The sequence below is a fragment of the Polyodon spathula genome, chromosome 3 (genome assembly GCF_017654505.1).
Source record: "Polyodon spathula isolate WHYD16114869_AA chromosome 3, ASM1765450v1, whole genome shotgun sequence".
Classification (NCBI taxonomy): Eukaryota; Metazoa; Chordata; class Actinopteri; order Acipenseriformes; family Polyodontidae; genus Polyodon; species Polyodon spathula.
This window is the reverse complement of record NC_054536.1, coordinates 16336401-16359773: the sequence shown is the minus strand read 5'-3', so window position 1 is coordinate 16359773 and position 23373 is coordinate 16336401. Positions and strand designations below refer to the sequence as shown.

The 23373-nt window shown below is 37.9% G+C and overlaps 1 protein-coding gene across 1 annotated transcript; it reads left to right on the top strand.

Annotated features, from left to right (window-relative positions):
* Positions 1 to 1273: 1273 nt before the first annotated feature.
* Positions 1274 to 22962, top strand: LOC121312774 (cyclin-dependent kinase 13-like). The gene is made up of 14 exons (XM_041244521.1): positions 1274 to 3402; positions 7488 to 8090; positions 11173 to 11331; positions 11992 to 12131; positions 12575 to 12745; positions 13228 to 13417; positions 15270 to 15326; positions 16424 to 16525; positions 16649 to 16726; positions 17192 to 17308; positions 17558 to 17689; positions 18685 to 18881; positions 21192 to 21635; positions 22014 to 22962. The coding sequence occupies exons 1-14, from the start codon at positions 2243 to 2245 to the stop codon at positions 22835 to 22837; spliced, it is 4374 nt and encodes a 1457-aa protein (XP_041100455.1). The 5' UTR covers positions 1274 to 2242; the 3' UTR covers positions 22838 to 22962.
* Positions 22963 to 23373: the final 411 nt, after the last annotated feature.

Sequence of the window (23373 nt, the reverse complement as noted above, 5' to 3'; positions counted from 1 at the left end):
GCTTCTCAAACTCAGTCCTGGGGACCCCCTTTGGCTGCTGGGTTTCATTCTAACCGAGCTCTCAATTACTTAACTAGACCCTTAATTGAACTGATAATTAGCTTAATTGTACTTTTTTTAAAACTTATTTTCAGCTCTTAAACAGCTGCATATTGCAAGTTAGCCATAACATTTTATAAGTAACTTGAACTGCAACTGTTTAAGAGCTGAAAACAAGTAAAAAAAGGTACAATTAAGCAAATTATCTGTTCAATTAAGGGTCTAGTTAAGTAATTGACAGCTCGGTTGGAATGAAAACCAGCAGCCACAGGGGGTCCCCAGGACCGAGTTTGAGAAGCCCTGCTGTAAAGGATTAAGTGGTTGATGATAATAGATTTATGGGTGTTTGACTAGTGTAGTGTTATAAAGTGGTACAACATCACAATGTGACGTGCGTACCAAAACTTGAATAATATTAGAAAGTGGTACACTGAAATTTTGTTGCAGGTGCAATCAATTGCGATGTGATGTGTTTTCCTATGGTCAAACATAGGTATATTTACCAATAATTTCACTTTTTTTTTTTTTTTTTTTTTTTTTTTTTAAACTTATGCTTGAAACAGACAATCAACTTCTCTAAAAATATTCACCACGAACAAGACAGGCTGAGAAGTCCACCGCAAAGTTGCATAAGTAAAATAAATACAAGATCCAGTGTATTGCATTGATAAATATTTGCACACTATTTTCTTAATGGTGGAAAAATATGTTAAATAATTAAAAAAAAAAAAAAAAAAAAAAAAAAAGATGAAAAGTCCCAAAACAGCATAACATACCAGATTTGGATGGGGACCTACCCCTGTGCTTTCTAAGCCGAGTTGTGGCTTCAAGGCATACGTCCTCTGAGCACTACTTTATGACTCGTGATGAATACACGCATAGAGGTCTATTGTGATGTCTCCAGATCCACGATTATGTGTTATGTTTTATTTAATATCTATCTACGCGCCACAAAAAAAAAAAAAAAAAAAAAAAAAAAAAAATATATATATATATATATATATATATATATATATATATATATATATATATATATATCATTTGAATCTGCTGAGTTTTCAATCGTCGCATAATGTCTGCATTACACTACTGCAACAAAGTTGTAATACTTTCCATCGCTACTATTGTTATGAGTACTGGTATCACTGCTACTAACACAGGAAGCACTCGCCACTGAACTCTGACCTATCATTATTTCTGCCTTCTCTCATATCTAGCCGGATGTTCCCAGTATAGTGTGGAAATAAGGCAGCCATGTTTCAGCTTTCGATCTGTTGTGTCTCCCAAATGTAATCCACCGGCATCGCTGGGGATTTGTTACATATACGACACTTCAAACCATACAACCTAAATAAAAGCGTCTGAGACTGAAACACTGGAAACTGTTTCAAATTTATTTTTGAACAAAAAAAAAAGGTGTTTTGTTTTTTCTTCCAGTCTTGTGGGAGGTAACTCGTTATCCGGTGTTTCTTTTATTCAAGTGACGTAATAGAGCGACAGGAGGCAGTAGTAACCACTAAACTTTCCAGCAACTCTTAAAAATATTTTGTACTTCGGTAACCGTGGAAAAAAAAAAAAAAAAAAAAAAAAAAAAAGAAAACAAAGGATTTTTTTTTATAACAGCCTGGGACCACCTGCTTTACAAACTTAGTTTAGGCTTGGTTTCGGAAACCGAGAGTGAAACGTTCTTTTGAAAATGACTTTCCGTGGTATTGAATCTGCCGAAGTGGAGTTGAAACTAAGTGAACTCTGTGCCTGACCGAAGAGAGACACTTCCGTGCTGCAGCGGTTGGAGAGGAATGGTGGCAGCTGCAGCTGCAAGAAGTTTATGAACTAAGAAACTGGTCCTTTCCGTTTTATTACCTCTCAAAAACTTTCACAACCGGGATACTGTTTTGTTATTTTATAATTATCGAGTACACGTACATCGTATGGAATGCGTTTTTCAAGCCTGTGATTTCATAGTCTTTCAAACTGCCCGCTTGTATGGATTAGAATCGGCTGCTTTTTATTTTCTTTCATGTATTTATTTTTTGTTTGGTCACGTTGTGGATATACAGGATAGCGAGGATTTATTTGGTTGGCTATTCAGCCGGAATACTGGTTGTGTCTGTTAATTACATTTCATTAATTATTTAAATTATAAGTATAACCAGATAAATACGGTCAATACAAATACCCAGTTGAGCGGGCTGAATATTAAATGCCGAGCTCGGAGGTGGTGCAAGAGGGTCGGGGACGGAGCCCCTCTGAGCACAAAAAGCCCCGGCAGGAGAAGAGAGTTAAATCGCCAAGCTCCGGTGGAGGAATAGAGCCATTTTCTCAGGATCAGAAACGCCGGGAGAAGAAGCGATCTTCCTCCTCCCGAAACAAGAAGCGCGAATACGGCAGGGGACGAGTGCAGCAGTTGCTGAATGAGCCAGGCAGCGAGCGGAGGAGCGTGTTTGAGAGAGACGGGGAGCTCAGGACCCTGGTGGAGTATGACGATGTCAGCTCCCAGTCGGAGCGTTTCTCGGGGAGCCCCTCTCCCAAGCTTGAGCCCCATAACCAGCGGCTTTTGTTGCAGAGTCTGAATGAGAGTGAGCCCGGCGGCGGCAGGGGGGACGAGCAAGGGAAGAGATTGAGAAAAGAGCACAGTAACCCAGGCAAGGAGCCCCGCCAACACAGTAGCCGATCCACAGAGAGGAACAAGCTGGAAAAACAGCATAAGAGGGACAACCATCAGAGGGAGGGGGGGCCTTCTAAACCCTGGGCCAGCAGCGGTGGTAACAAACAGGCCAGAGATGGCACCCGTAACATTGACAGCAACGGGAAGAAAAAACATAACTTGCCCTTCTCTATAGACAAAAAGGAGAGGGAGGCCAAACTTCACAAAAGTAATAAATCAAAAGCGGAGAAGGAGGCCCCGTCTGCCTACAGGGACACCCCAAAAGCTTACAGGGACGACAGGGAAGAACCCAGGGCCTACAGAAAGAGACAATCGGTAAGCCCAGGACACAAGCAGGACAGCCCTTATGTGACTTACGGCCAGGGCTATGGGAACCAGTCTCCAGTTATTGGTGGGTGTTACAACCAGTTTAGTGCTAGAAAGAGCCCTAATTACAACAAGAGACGATCCCCAAGCCCACACTATGGTGGCAGAGACTCTGAGATGTATGGTGTGTACAGCAACATTACGAAGTCGCCTAGCTCGTACTCCAACAGAAGACATCGGTCTCCCAGCCCATACAGCAGACGCAGGTCCCCCAGTTATAACCGACACAGCCCGTATGAACAAGGGGAAATAACTTCGAGTCCGTACAACAGCAGGCGAAGATCAAGAAGTCCCTACAGAAAATCCTACAGCCCGAGCCCCGATGTCCGGTAAGTCAAACATGCACACGGTCCACCCTGCACCTGTGTTTTCTCTTCCAAGTAAGCACAACTACATTAAAAGTAGCACATTTAAGTTAAACAAACATTTCCACCAAGTCCAATTTCACGTTACAGTTGTATTAGATCGTTACATTTTAACGTTACAAAATTAACGCTGCGTTTTATGCAACAAGGCCTAAAATGGGAACTGGGCCTGGTAATTTATCAGACAGTGTTTCTATAGTGTTTGCATGACTTAGTTTTATTTTTTTTATTTATTTATTTAAATTTATTTACATAAGTTATCTAATATATATATATATAGTCTATATATATATATATAATATATATATATATATATATATATGATTATATACTTTGTGCAAATACTAAGTGTTAAACACGTTTAAAACTACACGGTTGGAGTTTCAAGACCCTTGGACTTTAAACCAGAGATGTCAGATAGGATAGATGGGTTACGGTTTTGTTAAATGGCTTTCAGCACCTAATTGGAATTGATACATTATAATTGATACATTACGGTTTAATCAAAGACATTTCCAAGCATAAGCAGTCACAGTTTCATGTTGTGTTTTACACAGAGCGAACATTCTTCTGGTATTTTCAACCACTTGTTTTTTAGTGACCCATTTTGTTTGAAAAAACGTTATAGAGTATGTTTCTGTATTTGTACCGGTGATGTCTGATTGGTAGAATAAATGTGTTGTAGCTATTTTTTACTTTTTAGTGGAATTGTAATTTTATAATTGTAATTACAGCAGCATAATTGTAATTGGACACAACATTGTAATTGCAATTTCAGCAAACAATTCTGCAGTTATAATTAACTGTAATTGACCCCAGGTCTGCCATACAGCATACAGCATGTTGTCTTTGGTAGGTGAACTGTACGTTACAGCCTGAACTGTAAGTTTCAGTTATTTTACAGGTGTGTGGTGGAAAATTTGACATTTGTTTCCATGTCTGCTTGACTGGTTTTGATATCCAGCAAGCAGACATGGAGAAAACAGTTAATAATAATAATAATAATAATAATAATAATAATAATATTTAAATTGATGCTTTTGTTTTGGCAGGTCTAGATAGATACATTATTTGAATAGAATTTGGCTCTTAAATCAATTTACAAATTTAAAACCCTTCTGTGCGTATATTTGCACTGTGGATTGGTATCTGCTAATTGTCATCAGATTTTTAGTCATTTTAATACAGGGGTGGAAGTAAGACTCCCATTGCATAGCAGTTTGATTACTTAAAATGAATTTACTGCATAGTTGTGTACGATATGTCCAAATTACTGTACACGACGAGCGAAAGGCTCTGAAAAAATCAGTTTAGAAAATCTCTTCTCCAAGACTTGGGGACAGTTTCACCAACCTGAATGTAAAAAAAAAAAAAAAAAAAAAAAAAAAAACGTCTTAGTGCTAAACTAGGATTAGTTAATCTGTGATTGTTTTAATCAGTTACATTGCACCACCAAAATGTAAACCAGGATAGTAAATCTTGGGTTAAGTAGGTAATCCTAGATTTGTGATTCAGTCAGTCATTATTTGTATACACCAGATTCGAAAAGGATAAAAGCAAATGTAAAGAAAAACAGTTCAAGCATTAGAAAACATTAATTCCTATTACTTTTAGGCATCCTATACTATGATACATTATATAGTAATTATCAAAAAGCGACAACATAGGCCCCACATGCAGCGACATGCATAGGCCCCACGTACAGTATCCTACAACCCTTAACCGGTCTCTAGTGATGCCGACTGGGTTGTCCTGAATTCACTGAAGATTCGATTGAAAGAAATGAAGTAAATGAATAGCTTTGTTTTACTTTGCATACATTTATTGTGAAAGCGTTCATACCTAAAGTGGTAAATTGTAATCTATTTTATTGTTCTTGATTACAATGTTTCAGGCAGAACAACTACAAAGTTTTGGAAAGTATTCATTTATTGAAGACAATACAGTTGGAATGAGCATTCATTTAAGGCCAATTCTTTAATTATCAGCAAACGTACATGTGTATACTTTTTACCATGCCGTATACTCATTTTTATTGCCTTTTAAAAATGTTGAATTGTACAACATATATATATATATATATATATATATATATATATATATATATATATATATATATATATAAATATGCTAGCTTATTTGTTTGTGACTTGTGACTACTGGGTTTTACTAAATATTTATTGGGTGAGATTTGCCCTGACTAGCATTTCATGTACTCCAATTTGAGACCGATTGTGCTGTTGTTTTACACAAGGTACAACATTTCTTTTAATTTTGAAGAGGTAGATATACCATTGTAACAAGGGTGTGAGAATCGAAGCAGTCTTTTTTGTTTTGGTGTTTGTTTACTCCTTTCGTGGGTAAAACTTGTGAAATTCATCCTAGTGAAAAAGCTCATGCCAAGGAAAACCATTACTTCTGAGGATATTATCAGCGTGTCTGCCAGGTAAATAAGAATGGGTCTGCTGCCATTATGTGCAAGTTGAAACAGGATTAAAATGACTGGTGCAATGTAATTTATATTAATTTTGGATTAAGAACTGTTTGATTAATTTAAAACCAGGATTAAACCTAAAAAACCTACTTTAAAGTTTTGTGCAACGAGTAAAATATAAACCTTGATTTAATCTGGGTTAATTCATGTTGATGCAATTGGATCTTAATGATTTAAGTGACTAAATCTGATTACTCCTACTTTCCCCAGATGTTTAATTTAGTATACATGTACAATAGGTGTAATCAATCTTGGCCAACAGCTACTGTACAGGTACATCATTGGTAGGTCATAGCACAAGGTACTATGCTGATACTGTCTCGTTTAAATCAACATTTTGGCCCAGCTGTTGATGTAGTATATCTCCACTCAGTGCACTGATATCAGACCTTTTGTTACTGCTAATGAAAGAAGCTACATACACCCCCACTCTACAAACTTACACTTTGACCTCTCGTGGGCTTTCTGTAGTGGTGTTCTTTCAAAGCTCATTCATTATATAAAGTTATTCTTTGGTTTGTTTGAAGTGGTGTTGGCTAGTCTACCAGGTTAACTACTGATATTGCTTGCCGCTTTGACTTAAAGTTGAGGTGTTACAAAGACAGAACTAAGTGAGCTTTTGTTTTAGAAATAATAAAGACCTAACACTTTGATGATCCCTTTATATCTTAAGGCCATTTGAGGTACAATGGTGACTTCATGTTTGCATAAGCATGTGTGCTAATTGTGTTGGTGACTATGATGTCGACCCCCGTCCTAACATGGCTGCCACAGTAAGGTCAAGTTTCTTGGATATAGAAACAGACCACTTTGAGTTACTGTATATATTCTCTTGTTTATTTGGAGGAAATACCCCTTGTCTGTATTGTGTATTTTTGACTTGTGGTAATATAAAAGTGACCATGATACAATTATCAAGAATACAGTATTGTAACTGAGATATATCACACTCCCTAGAAATTACAGTAGCAGTGTTAGAGGGTTAATAATACATTGTATGAAGCCAATGCAAAAAGTATAAAATAGTACATTTTAGATGTCTTTACACATAAATTTTTAAACACACCCATCGAAGTCCCATCTTTAGAAAAGAAGGCAATAGTAATCTACTACTGGAAAGACAATCTGTTTACAGTGATATTACTAGGGCTTGAATTTCAGCGCAGGATTGCGGGAGTCATGCATTTTCCAAGTTGCTCCTGCACATGTGTAACTTTCAGAGATATTTTAAGAGGCCAAGCTACTGTATTTTTCTTCCAATTTAGAATGCCTGAAACGCTACAAAAATCTCTAAAGAAGTGGGTGTCAGTGATGAAAGCACTATGAGTCGATTTCTGAGTAATACTGGTTAAATTAAATAAATAAAAGTGGTGCTGGATATTTTAAGTGCCACGAGACTTTATTCTCTTGTACGTGATTCTTGGCCGCCACACACAAATTAATTTAAAGCCCTGTACTGTTAAGTTGTGTCATGAGAATCCAACTTTTAATAAAGTTTGTTTCCCACACCTTTTACATTAGCTTAAAATATCTACTTGTCACTTGTTTTTTCCAGAAGAGGGAAGTCGCGGAGCCGCAGTCCCTACTCTACCCGTCACTCACGGTCCCGCAGCAGACATCGGCATTCACGCTCACGCAGCCGCCATTCTAGCATCTCCCCCAGCACCCTCACCTTTAAGAGCAGCCTGGCAGCCGAACTCAGCAAACAGAAGAAGGCCAAGGCAGCTGAAGCAGCTCGCACTGGGGCCAAGAACTCCGCCTCCACGCCTACTAAAGGGCCTGCTGTAGCCGCCACCCCGGCTGCTGTATCCCAGCCCTCCCTGACAAACCATGTGAAGGAGCCCAAGAAACTCCGGCTGGACAGGCCTCCCTCACCACCTCCAGAGAAGCCTGCTAAGGCCAAGGGGCCTTCAACAGAGGGTCAGGTCGAAACTCGTTCCCCTGCCGATTGGAGTAGCAAACGAGCAGCCCCTCCTGTAGCCCCCAGAGAGAACAAAGGGAAGGAAGAGTCTTCCCAGCTGCCCAAGGAAAAGAGGAAACCCCCTGTGCCTGGCAGCATGGGAGGCAAGGAGAAAGAGAGACAGGCAGTGTTGCCCACCTCGACCCTGCCCCCTCTACCTTTGCCACCTGTGCTGCCCGAGGACCTGGATGCTGAAAGGTTAGTGCATTTGTACGACTGCAAATATAGAGTAAATTGTCTGGGATTAAACTTTGCTGTCTTAATTCAGAGGCAGGTAAACTCGGCAAGCTAGCAGAACTAGCAGAAAAGATGACGGGAGAGGTAGGCAATAAACTGTGTACAGTAGTATTGCATTCATTCTTATCTTTGCAATGTACTTGTTAGTTAAACAGTACATAACTTTATCAACATAAATATATACCAGGGCATACAAAGGGGACTCGCGTGCAAGGTTATAGTGAAATGCGATCCGAAACTTCTAAAGGAGGCTGAGAGTGTATAATAAAAAGTTTAGTGGGGGGGAAAAAAAGTAAGTGTGGTTATCATGTTCATCATATACAGTGTAAAAAATAGTTAAATATAGAATTAATTTTAGCAATACTAGATACTGTACTTTATCAAGCACTATCCATGTAACAATTTACTGTAAATGTAGATGCATTATATTCAATGTTATAGACCAAGAAATGTGGTGTTTAAATGTGTATGCACACCAACAGTGTGACGAACAAATACATAAACAAATATCCACTGCACTTCACAAACATCATTCGCAGTGTTGTATACTTCATATGATGGATGATTTGGGATCTAAATACTTAGTCAAAAGAGAAGCGCGTACTGTTTACTATCAATTACAGAAACATACTGTAAAAAACAGGAATTCAATAGAAATATGAAATTATACACATCTAACTTCTGTAATATGTTTTGAACAGTCAAGAACACAACCACAAATGTGTAAGAATTGCATTAACTTAAGTTTTCCCTATTTTTAGCTCTCAAACAATATAATTAGGCTTGGTACTTTTTGATATTAATTGGTAAAGCTCGATAAACGTTGAATTCCCCAAAAAATAATAAATAAATTTGAAATACATTTATATAGGTAAACGTTGGTAAAACCACTCGCTATTTTTTCTTACCAAAAAAAAAAAAAATCATCTCTAATCTGTGTAGTTTTTATACTTGCTGTGTGTCCCATCTGTTCCACTCTGAATGGCTAGCGGTCGCTGTCAGTCAACTCAGTGGTCCCTTCTGTAGTTTCACTTTCAGTCATTTCATCCTATTCTGACAGATGTCGTTGGCTGAAGCAGTGCTAGAATGCTGTCATTCATTGAAATGACTGTCAGTCGTCAAGACCGACTGTACACTTTCATTTGCTAGCTACAGTGCCTGTCATTCAGAGCTCCTACTTTGAAATTAGCGGGTTAAGGTGTGGGTAAGCTTTTGCTATTATAGGTATATACAGTGACAGTTACTAGTTTACTTTGAAAATGGGGTGCAAGAGGAAAACACTGATCAAGTCTGTGGCAGGATGAAGCATGCAATACATTTTATATGCTGCGTTTTCTATGGTTTATTTGAGGCAGCTTTTTAATTTGTGTGGAAACTTTAGCTTTACAAGGTATAGCTTCACTGTTATTTCAGTTGCATGTTGAATATGGTAAAGGGGTTTCCCTAAATGAGATATTTCTCAATGGCATAAAAAGTCTTTTTTTAAGCATAAAGGTTGATTTCACCCATGATCTGCTTGCGGGAAAAACATTCGGATTTCCAACAAAAGTGTGGTAAAATTGAAAAATAAAGAAACCTGAAAAAAAAAAAAAAACTGGTATATTCTTTCTAAAATGAACGTTGATATTAATCGTCGATTTGGCAAAAAAATAAAAATCTAATAGTAGCAAGCCTAAATATAATGCGTAATATTTGTTTGTTCATTGAAATGTATTTTATATACAGGCAACTGCATTGTATATTATTAAATGACAACTGAGACAGTTCACCATAACCATTGCATAAGGACAAAATGGGCATTAAACAGTACTTTGGCCTAATTATCTAATGATCCATTTAAAATACCAAAGTGAGTGAGTTTCACTTTTACATTAGAAATATGAATACCATTTTTACGTTACAAACATAAGTAACATTGTTTCAAATACAATCATAAATATTGTGTTGGGCAATTGTTTTTCATCAAGTAATGACACATTTTAAACATCCCTGCTGTAAATTGACTGTGCGACTTCCCCGAGTTACTTTTGAGAATTGTAGTAGAAGTGAATTGCCTGATTTGGTAAACATTCTATCCCTGATTTCATGTTCTTGTGCAGTACCTTCCATTTTCTTCACTGTCAAGCTGTACCATGGCTCCCATTCATTTTTTTTTGTTTCAATCGGGCAGCTTTAGCGTCTTTTTTCTTGATGACACACATCAGTTAGAACTGGATCTCCAGCATACACGTAGTGTTGCAGAGGAGAAAGTAAATCACTTCATGGACTTTGATTAGCAGTAAGAGAACAACACTTCTTTTTGCCTTCTATTTGTGGCCATTATTATTACAGGTTACAGTAAGGGAAAGAAGGACCTATAGGAATATTGATAATCTCCTGTGAATGGAGCTAATAGGTGGATAGCAAGTGACAGCTGCTGTTTGGGTAAAGTACAGTATGCTTAGTAATGTTCCAGGTTTGTCATTCTCCCCTAATCTAGGCAAACAGTGTCTCTCAATGTCTCGCCCTATCATACATTTATATTCCCCTGTTGATCTATTTACTTAGCTGTGTGTCAAGAATTCCCTTTTTAAAATGTCTTTGAGGTGGGTTGAATTATTTGTATTGTGATTGCATAAGAGGAGGATACATTTACCTTGACCGAAATACATGACATGATAGTCTTGGGGAGGGGGATCAATTGTTTTGCAATGGTAGGTTTTCCCACACAAGACATAAAAAGCACTGAAATATATATATCAAGGTTTTCTTTTAAAACTACTGTAAATCTTACGATAGGGGGTGGGAAAGGTTGGGCATTGACATTTTGTAAAGGACTGCATCTCTGAAACCATAGCTTCCTATTATCTGCAGTTTTTTTTCCTTTCAAGATTTCATCCACATTCCAGAGAGAGAGGGAAAAAAAGGGATTTTTATTTAGCTGGCAATTTTTATGGAAGTAATTTGGAGAAAGTGCTTATATGAAGTACATGCGTGTCTACTTAAATTTTGTTTTTCTAAAACTTAAATGTGTGATAAACTGATTTATTTTATTTTATTAAAGTTCAGTAAAGTCAGCCAAGAAGAAGCCAGAGAAAAAAGCTCGCCCTTTACTGAGTGACCTCCCTCTACCACCCGAACTGACAGGAGGAGCCCCTGCTTCCCCAAACAGTCCAGAGGATAAGAAGCCAGCAGCTCAGCCAGTCATTAAACGGAGACCAAAGTAAGCCTGGTAGACTGCATAGGAAAATGACTTCAGACTGCAGTGATTCTTTGCTGGTTTGGTGGCAGCATTTTATTTTAACATTTGGATGTTTTACAGAAACACATTTCTTTGTCCGTAAAGCATTTCCGGTTTCTCATGGCAGGGGTCATTTCACATTTGATGGTTTTATTTCCTAAATCAATCCAGTGACGTATACATTTTACTCTCAACACTTTAAAATCATATTTGCTAGCTGCCATTTTACATATAGCTACAGAATGGCTTATCCAGTTGGTAAATGAGACTAAATAAAGACATTCTTCAGAATCTGAGGATATATTGAGTGCCTGCCTGTCCATGCGTACTTTACGTTTCTAAATGTATCTCAAAAAGAAAATGCTAACAAAACTTGGTATGGGCATCAGATTATAAGGGTATATGAAGAATGTCTGTCAAACTTACATTTTTACATGTGGATATAGGTCATGGTAATCTGACTTCATGTTATTGAGGGCTCTAGTTTAATTTAGAGCCTTGGTGGGGGACATGCCTGCTTTTTAATCATGGCACGTTACTAGACATGTGCTCTTTTTTTGCTGCCTAAGATCAGTAAAAATATATACGACCTGAGATTGTCAAAGAGTTGTGTTAATATGGCGTATTGTTTTTCATTTGAAGAATTTGTGGTCCTCGGTTTGGTGAAATAAAAGAGACAGAGATCGACTGGGGAAAGCGTTGTGTGGACAAGTTTGAAATCCTTGGAATAACTGGAGAGGGCACTTATGGACAAGTTTACAAAGCCAAAGACAAGGATACAGGTAAAACTTGTTTATCAGATTGCTATCAGGGGTATCCTGCTTAACTTGGCATTTTGGAATTTTTTTTTTTTTTTTTTAAATTCTATTCCGATCTGAAATACTTGTTGATGGGCAGTTTTATATTTTGAAGCATAGAAGAAAAAGATCTGTTCATTGTATAGAGCAAGAACCGAATAGCTAATTAATACAGTACAACTTTGGGACTTAAACTCTAAAGGTTTCTCATTGTGGATCATGAACATTGACTGGAGTAAGTGGATTTGAACTTAACTCCTCAGACCTCAGTGCTGCCAAACAAAAGGTGATGCAGTCTGGGCCTTGGACAGCTCATTTAATGTTTAATGCTTGAATAAGTAGAAAGAAATTGTGAAACTTAAAACGTTATTTTGAAGCCAAAAAATCACTAGCCATACAAATAATAAATATAATTACATTTTTTCAAGCTGAAATGGTGGCACTGAAGAAAGTGCGATTAGATAATGAAAAAGAAGGCTTTCCTATCACTGCTATTCGTGAGATCAAAATCCTCCGGCAGCTGAACCACAAGAGCATCATCAATATGAAGGAGATTGTAACCGACAAGGAGGATGCACTGGACTTCAAGAAGGACAAAGGTATAACAAGACATCGGTTTCTGTTTTAACTGACAAACTGAATAATAAGAAGCAGCAATATGCATGTATTATGCAAAAATTAACTATTATACTATTACTGTTTTTAATGCACATGAAACATTTGAAAAACAAAATAGGTCAGCAATCTGTCTTGGCTGTGTAGAGAAGACGTTGCTTTAGTGTGTGTATAGCAGAGAATAGGTGGAAGATGGGTATGCATTACAGAAAGATTTATACATTGCAGAAATAAGGAAGCAAGATATGAGTGTAGTTTCCTGCTTAGACATGGGGTTGTTCACGTGCCACATTTTATTTAATGTCAAAACCTACTTTTGGTCGTAGCACCGCCACGTTTATCACATTAGTAATTCTTACCACGACCCTCTCCCCAGTTGAACCCAGACTGGATCAGTTTGGCTTCAAGGGCTTTTCCTGGAGTAGATCTGGTATGCCTGGTTGAATTTCTAACTCTTTCCTTTTAGGTGCTTTTTACCTCGTGTTTGAATACATGGACCATGACCTAATGGGCCTGCTGGAATCAGGATTAGTTCACTTTAATGAAAGCCACATAAAATCATTCATGAGACAACTAATGGAAGGACTGGACTACTGCCACAAGAAAAACTTTTTACACAGAGATATCAAGTGTTCAAACATTTTGCTCAATAACAGGTAAGTTTAATGTTTTAATTGCTCGTGGTGTCGGTGTACTCATACCCCCCCCCCCCCCCCTCCTGAATACGTGATATAGTTGCCCAGAAAATGTAAGATGATAATCAGTAAGCTAGCTAGTAACACCATGTTTATGTAGTTCTTGTATTTACCAACAGTAATAAAACTAGCCCCTGGGGATGCTGTTGTACAGACAAAAAAAGCACTGAACAGTGCAGCCAGTATAGAGGCCCTGGATTCACTGTTTAAATGATTGCTCATAGTTAGATTGTGCTGGAATGCCTTCCATTAAGGATCAGTCTTGGTCTTAGAGCAGAAGCTCTCAAACTTAAGCCTACAAAGGTTGCCTTGGTGGTCCCCAGGAACTTGTTCAAACATGTGTGTAATGTAAACTGTTGTGGTGAGACTGGCATTGTGATACTTACAAGGAGTATACTGTACATAACTATCTTTACTGCAGTATAGTTTTTCTTTGTGTTTTTTGCCTTTTCTGTTCAGCTCACGGTCGTTATTCAGAATTGGTACTAGTTGAAACACCCCCAGACACAAGTTAAAGGACCAGAACTAGAGAACCAAAGACCAGCACTTAAGCACACATTTCTTCTTTTTTATTATTTTTTTTTTTTTTTTTTTTTTTTAAGTGAAATCTTAATTAACATCCCATTCACACTTACTGAGTCAGCCTTGGTCCGTCTCTGGGCCGCCTCAAAATTTCCGTTCACAGTTGCGGTTTTAGGGGGCCTGAGTGCGTTCACACATGTGGCTGAAAAGGAAGCCTAAATTGCGACTTTGTCCTTGTCGGGAATGTAAACAGTGATGTAAACACCGCATTCCCGGAAGTCAACATAAGAGATTGAGCTGGGAAATTTGCAGACGTAAATATGGCAATCTTATTTTTTGCAACATTGTTGGTACTGTACTTATTGCATAAGATACGATAAAGGCGTGTGTTGACAGTGCAGTTGGTTACTGTGGAAAGAAGCAGTCGTGTCACGCTTAAATGCAGCAAACAAGGAGGTGTACATTACATTAGTCACAATACAGATTATTATCTTAATGGTGACGTTGTATGCATTATTTATCAATATTGAGATTTACAATCTTAGCTGCAATCTGAAGTGTGTGTATATATATATATATATATATATATATATATATATATATATATATATATATATATATATATATATATATGTATATGTATGTATGTATACACAGAGTGCAAGTTTTATCGTTTTAATGAAAGCTGTATGATGAAATACTTAGCATTCATGACTGACCCAGCATCATCATCATCAAAAGTGTCGGTGTATTCAGTGCATTCCCCATTGCTATTTAACGGGCTGGAAATCACTGTAGGTTCCATAAAATCCAAGATCCCTGGTGGGTTTATTTCTGGCCTGCTGCTCAGTATTTCCGAGAGTTCTCAGACAAACTTTCACCAGAGATAGCTCCTTCTGCATCCAGCGCTCAAAGAGTATCACGGACATTTGCAGAGCTTTTTGAGATGTTATTGTAATAAAATAATGACTTGGATCACATTGTTAAGGAGTTTGGTGATAAAATGAGTGATCGGGAGGGTATCTAGGTCTATAAAGAGGTATGTGGAAAGATACAGCGAACAAGGGGTGGTGCTTGGCTGGAGATGCAGGACTGTCCTTTTGTGATTCAATACATTTTAAACCTATTTTACTCTGGAGGATTTAAAATATTTAAAGCCGCACGTGTGAAAATAAATTGGACCTGATGCGCCTGAGAAGCGCTGAATAAATGGACCATAAACATTTCATACAGAAAATTGAAATTCACAATATTGCAGAATATAATGTCACTTTTTTCTTTTTTCCACTAGGGGGCAAATTAAGCTTGCAGATTTTGGTCTTGCCCGACTCTACAATTCAGAGGAAAGGTAAAGGCTGCCTCTGTTCAAGTGAAATTGGTGTTCTGGTAAAGACTATAATTTTGTACAGTACCAAACAACACATTACTGTGCCCTCTCTTTATAGCAGATACAGTTTTACTACTTTGTGGCCAGCGTGACTCCCATTTTCCCCATAATGCCTTTTCACTTGTTGTTTGCATTGAAGCACATACTGTACGTTGCGGTCCACAAATTATTGCTGTGACTACATCATTATTAGGACTATGCTTGTGTGAGTATTTCTGCATACGCTGTAACCATAAATAGGACATCTTGGTAACGATGCAGCATGTTCGAATTTACCTTTTATTTGATACTGTGAAGTTTTTGTCGTATGTTTTCGGTTTTGTTTCTTGTAAATAATTAGTCTTGTTACATTCTATAAGCTGGTATATCAGTTGTTTGAGTGTTAAATGGTATGGTACATACATAATTATTTACTGGGCAGTCTATTTTACCAGCTCCTTGGCTGCTGGTCTTGCTGCCGTTAGGTAAATCTGTTTCATTCTACTGGAGTCATTTGCTTTCAAAGAGTATTGCCAGTACCATAGGAATTGTTGTGACCCCAGATGTATTGTTTGACTGTAGTTTGTATTTAAGCAATATTGATTTAATTGTTTGATTGATTAGACAAAAAGCTTGCAGATAACCATACCATTAGAAAAAAAGTATTATGTTTTTGTTCAGGGCAAAGTCTACATAATGTGTTATGTAGACTTAAACGTTTGGCACAATTCGTTATTTATAGTTTTAAGCATTCAGCTAAGTTGCAAAATGTAATCTTAAGACAGTTGGAGATGTTGGTTAAACCGCTCACAATCAACAACCATTTAATTAACAGGACATAACTGACTACATTCAAGATATCTCTTCCAAACTTGCATTTTGATTTAAGGACCTGTCTTTTAAAACCGCTGACAGCAGTTAAAACAGTTGAGCTGCAGCAAAGCTTATAATCAGTGTTTATGTGAACACGCTTTATTTATTAAAGGTTTTGCACCTTGTCAGATGGCAGTGAACAGCACAAGGTATGATTACATGAGTAGTGTGTTATTTACAGCAAATTCTCTATTTTTGTATTTCAGCCGCCCATACACCAATAAAGTCATTACGCTGTGGTATAGACCACCTGAACTGCTGCTGGGAGAGGAGAGATATACCCCAGCTATTGATGTCTGGAGCTGCGGGTAAGCTTAGCAATGAGAAAATAAGCATGGCCTTTCTCTTTCTGATTTGCTGTAATACACGTTTGTTTTTTTTTAAATTTTTTATAGTTGTTGAGTAACTCTCATGTCCCATATTGTTTACAGGTGTATCCTAGGAGAACTTTTCACGAAGAAGCCTATTTTTCAAGCAAACCAGGAACTTGCTCAGCTAGAGCTTATTAGGCAAGTCATAAAATTAAGTCTTAAGAACTGGAAAGTTTAATCTTTATTGTGGGTTAACCTTTTGCTGTCAAATTTAAACATGTGGGCATGTTTAAAATATTTTTTGTAATACTTGATACTACTCGCTGTGTTTGAATAACACAAGAAATAATTCATAAATTACTGCCTTTGTTGTGCCTAAATGTTGCAATATTACTTTGTAACATTCCTGTATGCCTACTTTAAAATAGTTTTAGAACTGTAGTTTCTTTTTTCAGTTTAACTTATTTCTTGCACATTCATTTCTGAATATGTGAGTAAGACCAACTACTGTAGATATAAATATGTAACTAAATGGCAGTGTGTGAGCTGGTTCCTATTAATATGCTAATGACCTATTACACCGTTTAAATGAATTCATTGTTATTAGTGTTAGCCCTTCTAAATACCTGAAATTGTGTTTCTGTATCAATGTTATTTTCTCAGTCGAATCTGTGGCAGCCCATGTCCCGCAGTTTGGCCAGATGTAATAAAGCTCCCTTATTTTAACACCATGAAACCAAAGAAACAGTATCGGAGACGAATAAGGGAAGAATTTGCATTGTAAGTTTTTCTCTTTTTTTCTGTTGATAGCCTAAAATACACAAATACGTTTCACTCAATTTTTGCATCACATGACTCGTTGAAATGATTATTAGTGGTCCTGAAAGAGAGATGTACATGTTGAGCTGAGGAATGCATTTTTCAAATTAACTACACCAGCAAGGCATTAATGCAGCACTAAAATGTTTTTTGTTTCTTTCTGAAAAATCTGACTTATCCCCCCCCCCTCCCCCCCTTTTTTTTCTTTAGCATTCCTTCAACTGCACTAGATCTTTTTGATCATATGCTTGCATTGGATCCTAGCAAACGTTGCACAGCTGAACAGGCTCTTCAGAGCGAGTTCCTGAAGGATGTGGATCCTGTCAAAATGCTGCCTCCTGAGTATGAATCTAAAGATTTTATCTGTCTTTTTTTTTAAACTTACACAGTGCTTTAGATTTGCACTTGTTTCAAGTTGTTGTTTCAGTTGTTGGAGTCCTTGTTTAAAGGCAATCCAAATCAACCTAAGGGTGCTTCATAAGACATTTTTAATCATGCCTATGAGGGGAGCTTATATGTAATGGTCACTCGGGCACCACCCCAATGCTATTCCACCTGCTAATATCTCAGAAGGCATTTGACTTTGACCTCCAACCTAATATGACCAAACATTGTCATCAAACAAAAAACTATGTAACACAGTTTTTGTTCCTGGGTAGTAAGCGTTATTTCCTAATTGCTTATGCCTCAAAAGTATAGAAAATGGCTATTATTCCCCACAAACTTTGCTTTTGTGACCAGGACAGTGATATTTCAAAATATCACTATTTCCAATGGGAAAATGGGCAAATGTGTGTCTTTTCGTTCACATAGTCAGAAAAAAGCAACATATGAATCCAAATTAACATGTATTTATACTAAAGTAATACAAAGATGACTAAAAAGATTTAGTGTTTACAGTATAATTGTAAATCTCGAAAAACTACTCACTTCTCAATCTTTTGTAGTCATCTTTGTATTACTTTAGTATAAATACATGTTAATTTGGATTCGTATGTTGTTTTTTTCTGACTTTATGTGAACGAAAAGACACACATTGCCCATTTTCCCATTGGAAATTACACAGTGTTATTAATCTGTGAAAAGAACTGTGGGAAAACATATTTCTAGGTTACACTGCCAACTAGTGTGACACGCATCATGAGATTTCCAGTGATGCGATTAGTGTACTTATGGTATAACAAGCTACTTTAATGACTTTGAAATATTATTTGTTTAAAAATCTTTTTTTTTTTTTTTTTTTTTTTAAGCTGAAAGGTTTAGCTTTGTGGCCTTCAATGGGATTTTTCTTTTATGATTTAGTTTAAGTGTTACTCACCAGTTGTTTGATCCCTCAGCCTCCCTCTATGGCAGGATTGCCATGAGCTCTGGAGCAAAAAACGTAGGCGTCAGAAGCAAATGCCTGATGAGATGACAGCCCCCAAAGTCCCCAGAAAGGAGCTGGCTTTGGGAATGGATGACAGCAGGAACAATACCCCTCAAGGCCTTCAACCTACTCAACAGAAATCTCAGGGCAGTTCTAGTGTAGGACTAGGTCAGTAAACAACACTGTATTTCTGATTTGTTTATGAAATAAACTACTGATAAAGCTGCTTACTAATAAACTCTAAATGGCCTGCTTACTCTGCCTGTCCTGATAGGATGGGGGGTATATTTGTGCATTTAATCAAGCATCATGTATATAATATGAACACTGGTACTTTCCTGGATATGTTTTTGTATTTTAGTTTTGCACAGTTCTGTATTTATTGCTTGAAATTATTTTTATTATGGTAGGAGATGGAAGTTGCTTACCTGCTATTACTGCCTACCTTTATTATATCATGGAGGTGCCCATATACCTGTACATTTCCCACAGTAAAAACTGCTCCAATTGTGTATTGTAAGTCCATTGAAACTATGCCTGAGCATTGAGTGTATTATAACAATAAAAAAGGTCCAATACATTGTGTTAAACTGTCCACCAGTCTCCGCAACAGGTAGAAACCATATTCTGAATTTAAATCCCACGAGTAGATGGTCATGCAGTAAGGATGTGTTGACGTCCATGGCTGATGCACTCATTCGTAAAAACATCTTAAAATAGGCTAAGACGTTAGTCAAGAACATAGAAGTCAAGCCTGTCTTCATTATTTGCACATCTGTGTATGACAGACCAATGTGTTGATTTAACTGCCAGACAGTTAAAGCTTCCAATATATATATATATTTTTCTTTTTGACATTCAAAATCTATACTGATCAGGCAAACAGTTATCTCCAAATTTTACTATTTAAATCTGTAATACTGAAAGTCATCAGTGTTGCCCTGCCTCTGGTCATGAAGATACCCCAGCATTCCTGTCTGTGTAGCTGCAACTACTGAACAGTGGATGTCATATTCACAGACACTAATCCCAAAATAAAATACATTCAATATGTTTAAGCAGAAAACTGGGTAAAAAAAAAAATAGCAGTCGGAAAAGTATCAAATCATAGCAATACTTTAGTGAAAAACATTCAGCAAAGAGGCGTCTTTTCAGCATAACCTGCATGCAGTTCAAAGCTTAAATGTAAAGTATTATCCATTGCACCATGAAAAATATCCTGCTTGGAGAAATAAAGTATGCAATGCATTACGCTCGTAATTAAATTTGATTACCTTGGCCTTATCTCGTTGATCTTGCTCATTATGATTTGATTTACCTAAGACCTTTTTTTTTTCTTTACGCCGCTTTAAAAAAAAAAATACAAGGGGTCATATTAATAAACTTCTGGCATACTGGCTCGGTTGTAATGCACTTACTGGCATGTCCCATAGTGCCGCATTTATCTTCATTTATAGTTGTGGAACAGCAGTGTGACTCTAGGGGTTTCAAATAATCTTTGGCAAGTAAGTAATACACTGCAACATCCTGTAAAGGGGTTTAAATACTGTAAACATTTTCTTGCTGGTTAGAAAGAAGAATAATTAGGTGGGGAGATAATAAATAAAGAAGTATCCTATTTGAGTCTCAATGATTTGTGTGGACTCCCTAGACTCTCCTCATCTCTGCTACTTTGATGTGCACAGTAGTAGATATAATTGTGTATGCCCTGTAGCAGAAGAATTCCAATACACGGGGTTCTGAGTGGCTCAACAAGTCACTGGTCTTCACTGGGGATTCCGGAGGGAGCGTCGCATTGGCTCTGGCACTCCATGGGTTAGCGAGGCAAAACCGTCAGGGATTGTTTCTCCTCATCACGCTACAGTGGACCCTACAGGTCAGATGCCTAGTGAGCTCAGGCGAATGCCTACAGGGCTGGTCTATGTCCTCCAGAGGCCGGTGGTAAAAATAATTGGGCGCACTACATTTTTATTTAAAAATCTATAAAAATAATAAAATAAAATTCCATTGCACTTAAAGGTAGTCATTTTATAATTTCTAAATATGAATTATGGAATGTAGAAATGTTTTTATGAATCTTATGTCCTGAATGATAACGTTCCGTATAAATAATATGAAACTAATATTTTAGAACACTGCATGTTTATCACTTTTTCCCATATATGCTTTGCTAATGTGTTTTTTTTATTTTAATTTGATCTTTTATGATGATAGCACAGCATAGTGGTTAAAATGTAACTAACTAACAAAAATCAGATTTTGGTGTTGGATTACACAAACAAATTAACGTTTAAGTAGTAGAATTACATCCTCTACTAGCCTATGTATTGCATTACTTGTTCTATATCAGATAAAATCTTAATGACCAAACCCAAAAGAGGTTCTGGTATAGATGTGCTATTGTGTTGGTATGCATTGGAAGGACACAATCATATCTACATCATTATGCTTCAACACATCTCTGTTCTGTGTTCTCAGATATTAAAGCCACTGGACCCCAGCTAACTCAGGATCAACTGACAATTCTGCTGAACTTGCTTCAGTCCAAGAATACAGTTAGCATGGCTCAATTTGCCCAAGTCATGAACATCAAGGTGAACCCAGAGACTTTGCAGGAACTGAACAGCATGTCCCTCCCAGCTGGGATCCTGGCCTCCACGGAGAAGCCTCAAGAGCCAGTGGTAACCCAACCTCCTGTCCCCTCGGCCCCACACACGCCTCCACAGCAAGCCCTGCCTAAGCTGGAGGGGGATGCAGCTCCCACCGCCATTCAGAGTGCATTCACAGTTCTGCTGGCTCAGCTCCTAAAGGTTCAGCAGATGCAGAAAAAAGACAGTGTTCCAGTAGAAGAGATTAGCAGTGGAAACGATGTGCGCCCAGAGCCCAGGCAGCCCCCTGAGCCCAGCCCCTCTCCTTCACCAGGTAAACACTTCAGCACATTTTAGATATGTTTTATAATTCTAATGTATTGAGACAGAAACTACAAGGGAAAACCTAACTTTGTTTGCAACCTTTGATTTTGTGATCAATAACATATTTATGTTTAAAACTATGATATGATTTTTTCTTTACTCAGATGATTCTTGCAATAAAATAATCAGTAGATGTCATACATCAAGATAGATGGTATGAGGTTAATGGTAAGAAACGATGTCGGTGAGAATAGAAATAACATGTCTATCTGTAACACTATCCCTTTTATGGGAACGGTCCATGCTGTGGGAAAATGAACCAAACGAGACAGTTTACCCACAATATTAAAGCAAGCTTTAACATAATATGTGTGTACTCTTATTTTAGGTTTGGACGATAGTGCTGACCTGCAACATAATGCCACTGCTCCAGAACCTCCGTTGATCCTGCCTCCAGACCAGCGTCCCCCAGAGCCTCCAGAACCCCCTCCCACCACAGAAGATCTGGACTACAGAGGAACCATGGGCTCTGCTGATCCCCATTCAGGAATGAAGGCAGCCCTGATGCAACTGATTGCCCAGCACAGCGTACCAGAGCCAGAGTACCAGCAAGAAAGTTCCTACCAACCGGGCAGTGAGTACAGGGAGAGCTTTGGGAGTTCATCATTCTCCTCCAGCAGTTACACCAGTGATGACTTCAGGGGCAGCCACTTAGGGGCAGGGGAGAGAGCCAGCTTCCTGGGCGGCGGCTTACCTCCACACTCATTAAGGGAGATGTTTAGTAGTGGAGCTCCAACTTACACTGGTGTTGCCTGCAGGCCACGTACCCCAGGCTACCCAGAGTCCTTTTCGAGCTCAGTGGGCAGCAACTATGGTGACAGCAGCAACTACTCTGGGTGTGGAGCAGGTGGAGGAGGAGGAAGCGGAGGGGCCATGCTATTTAGCGGGGATAAGGACCACAGATTTGAGTACAACCACAGCCCTCTGCCAATGCTAGCAAACAGCAGTAACCTAGAAAGTACTCAGGCTGCTAGCATGCCAGGAAACATCTACAGTTATAACCACGGGATGAGCAGGCAAGAAAACATGCTTCCTGGGGGTCCCGCGCATGGGCAGAACTGGGGATCACCCTCACAAGGTGGTGCCTACTCGCAGGGCTACAGGGCACACATGAACACTTCAACATTAAGAGGAAGAGGGCTACCATACTGATTTAATTCTTGAAGACTGCTTTTAAAAGGCTTTGGGCACATTCAAAGCTGGGATTTTTTTTTTTTTTTTAAACAGCTTAAAAGTTTAAAAATTATTTACTGGATGTGAAAGACAATTTGTTTTGTTTTTTTAATGAGGGAGACAGTGGCGCAAGATTTAAAAAATAAAAAAATAACTAAATAAAAAAAATGCTCTTACCTTTTCATATTGTTTTTAATCAATTATACTGCTGTCCTTTTTAAAATGTTCACTTTTGAGTGTACATTATACTAAACCAGGTTATAAATTTTATCTCTACTTTTTTAGGTGTGTGTGTGTTTTTTTTTTGTTTTTTTTTTTTTGTTTTGTTTTTTTTTTTAATTACTTTGGTCTTGGGCAGATTAGTATTAACTGCTGAACCAAATTTAGGAGAGCAAGCTGGACAGCCTGTGCACAGGATATGAGATTCTATAGATTTGGACCAAGCCTATAAATCGTACTGAAGGCACTGGATATTTTTATCGCTTCACTTTGGGAAAACTACTTTTGTACTGAAA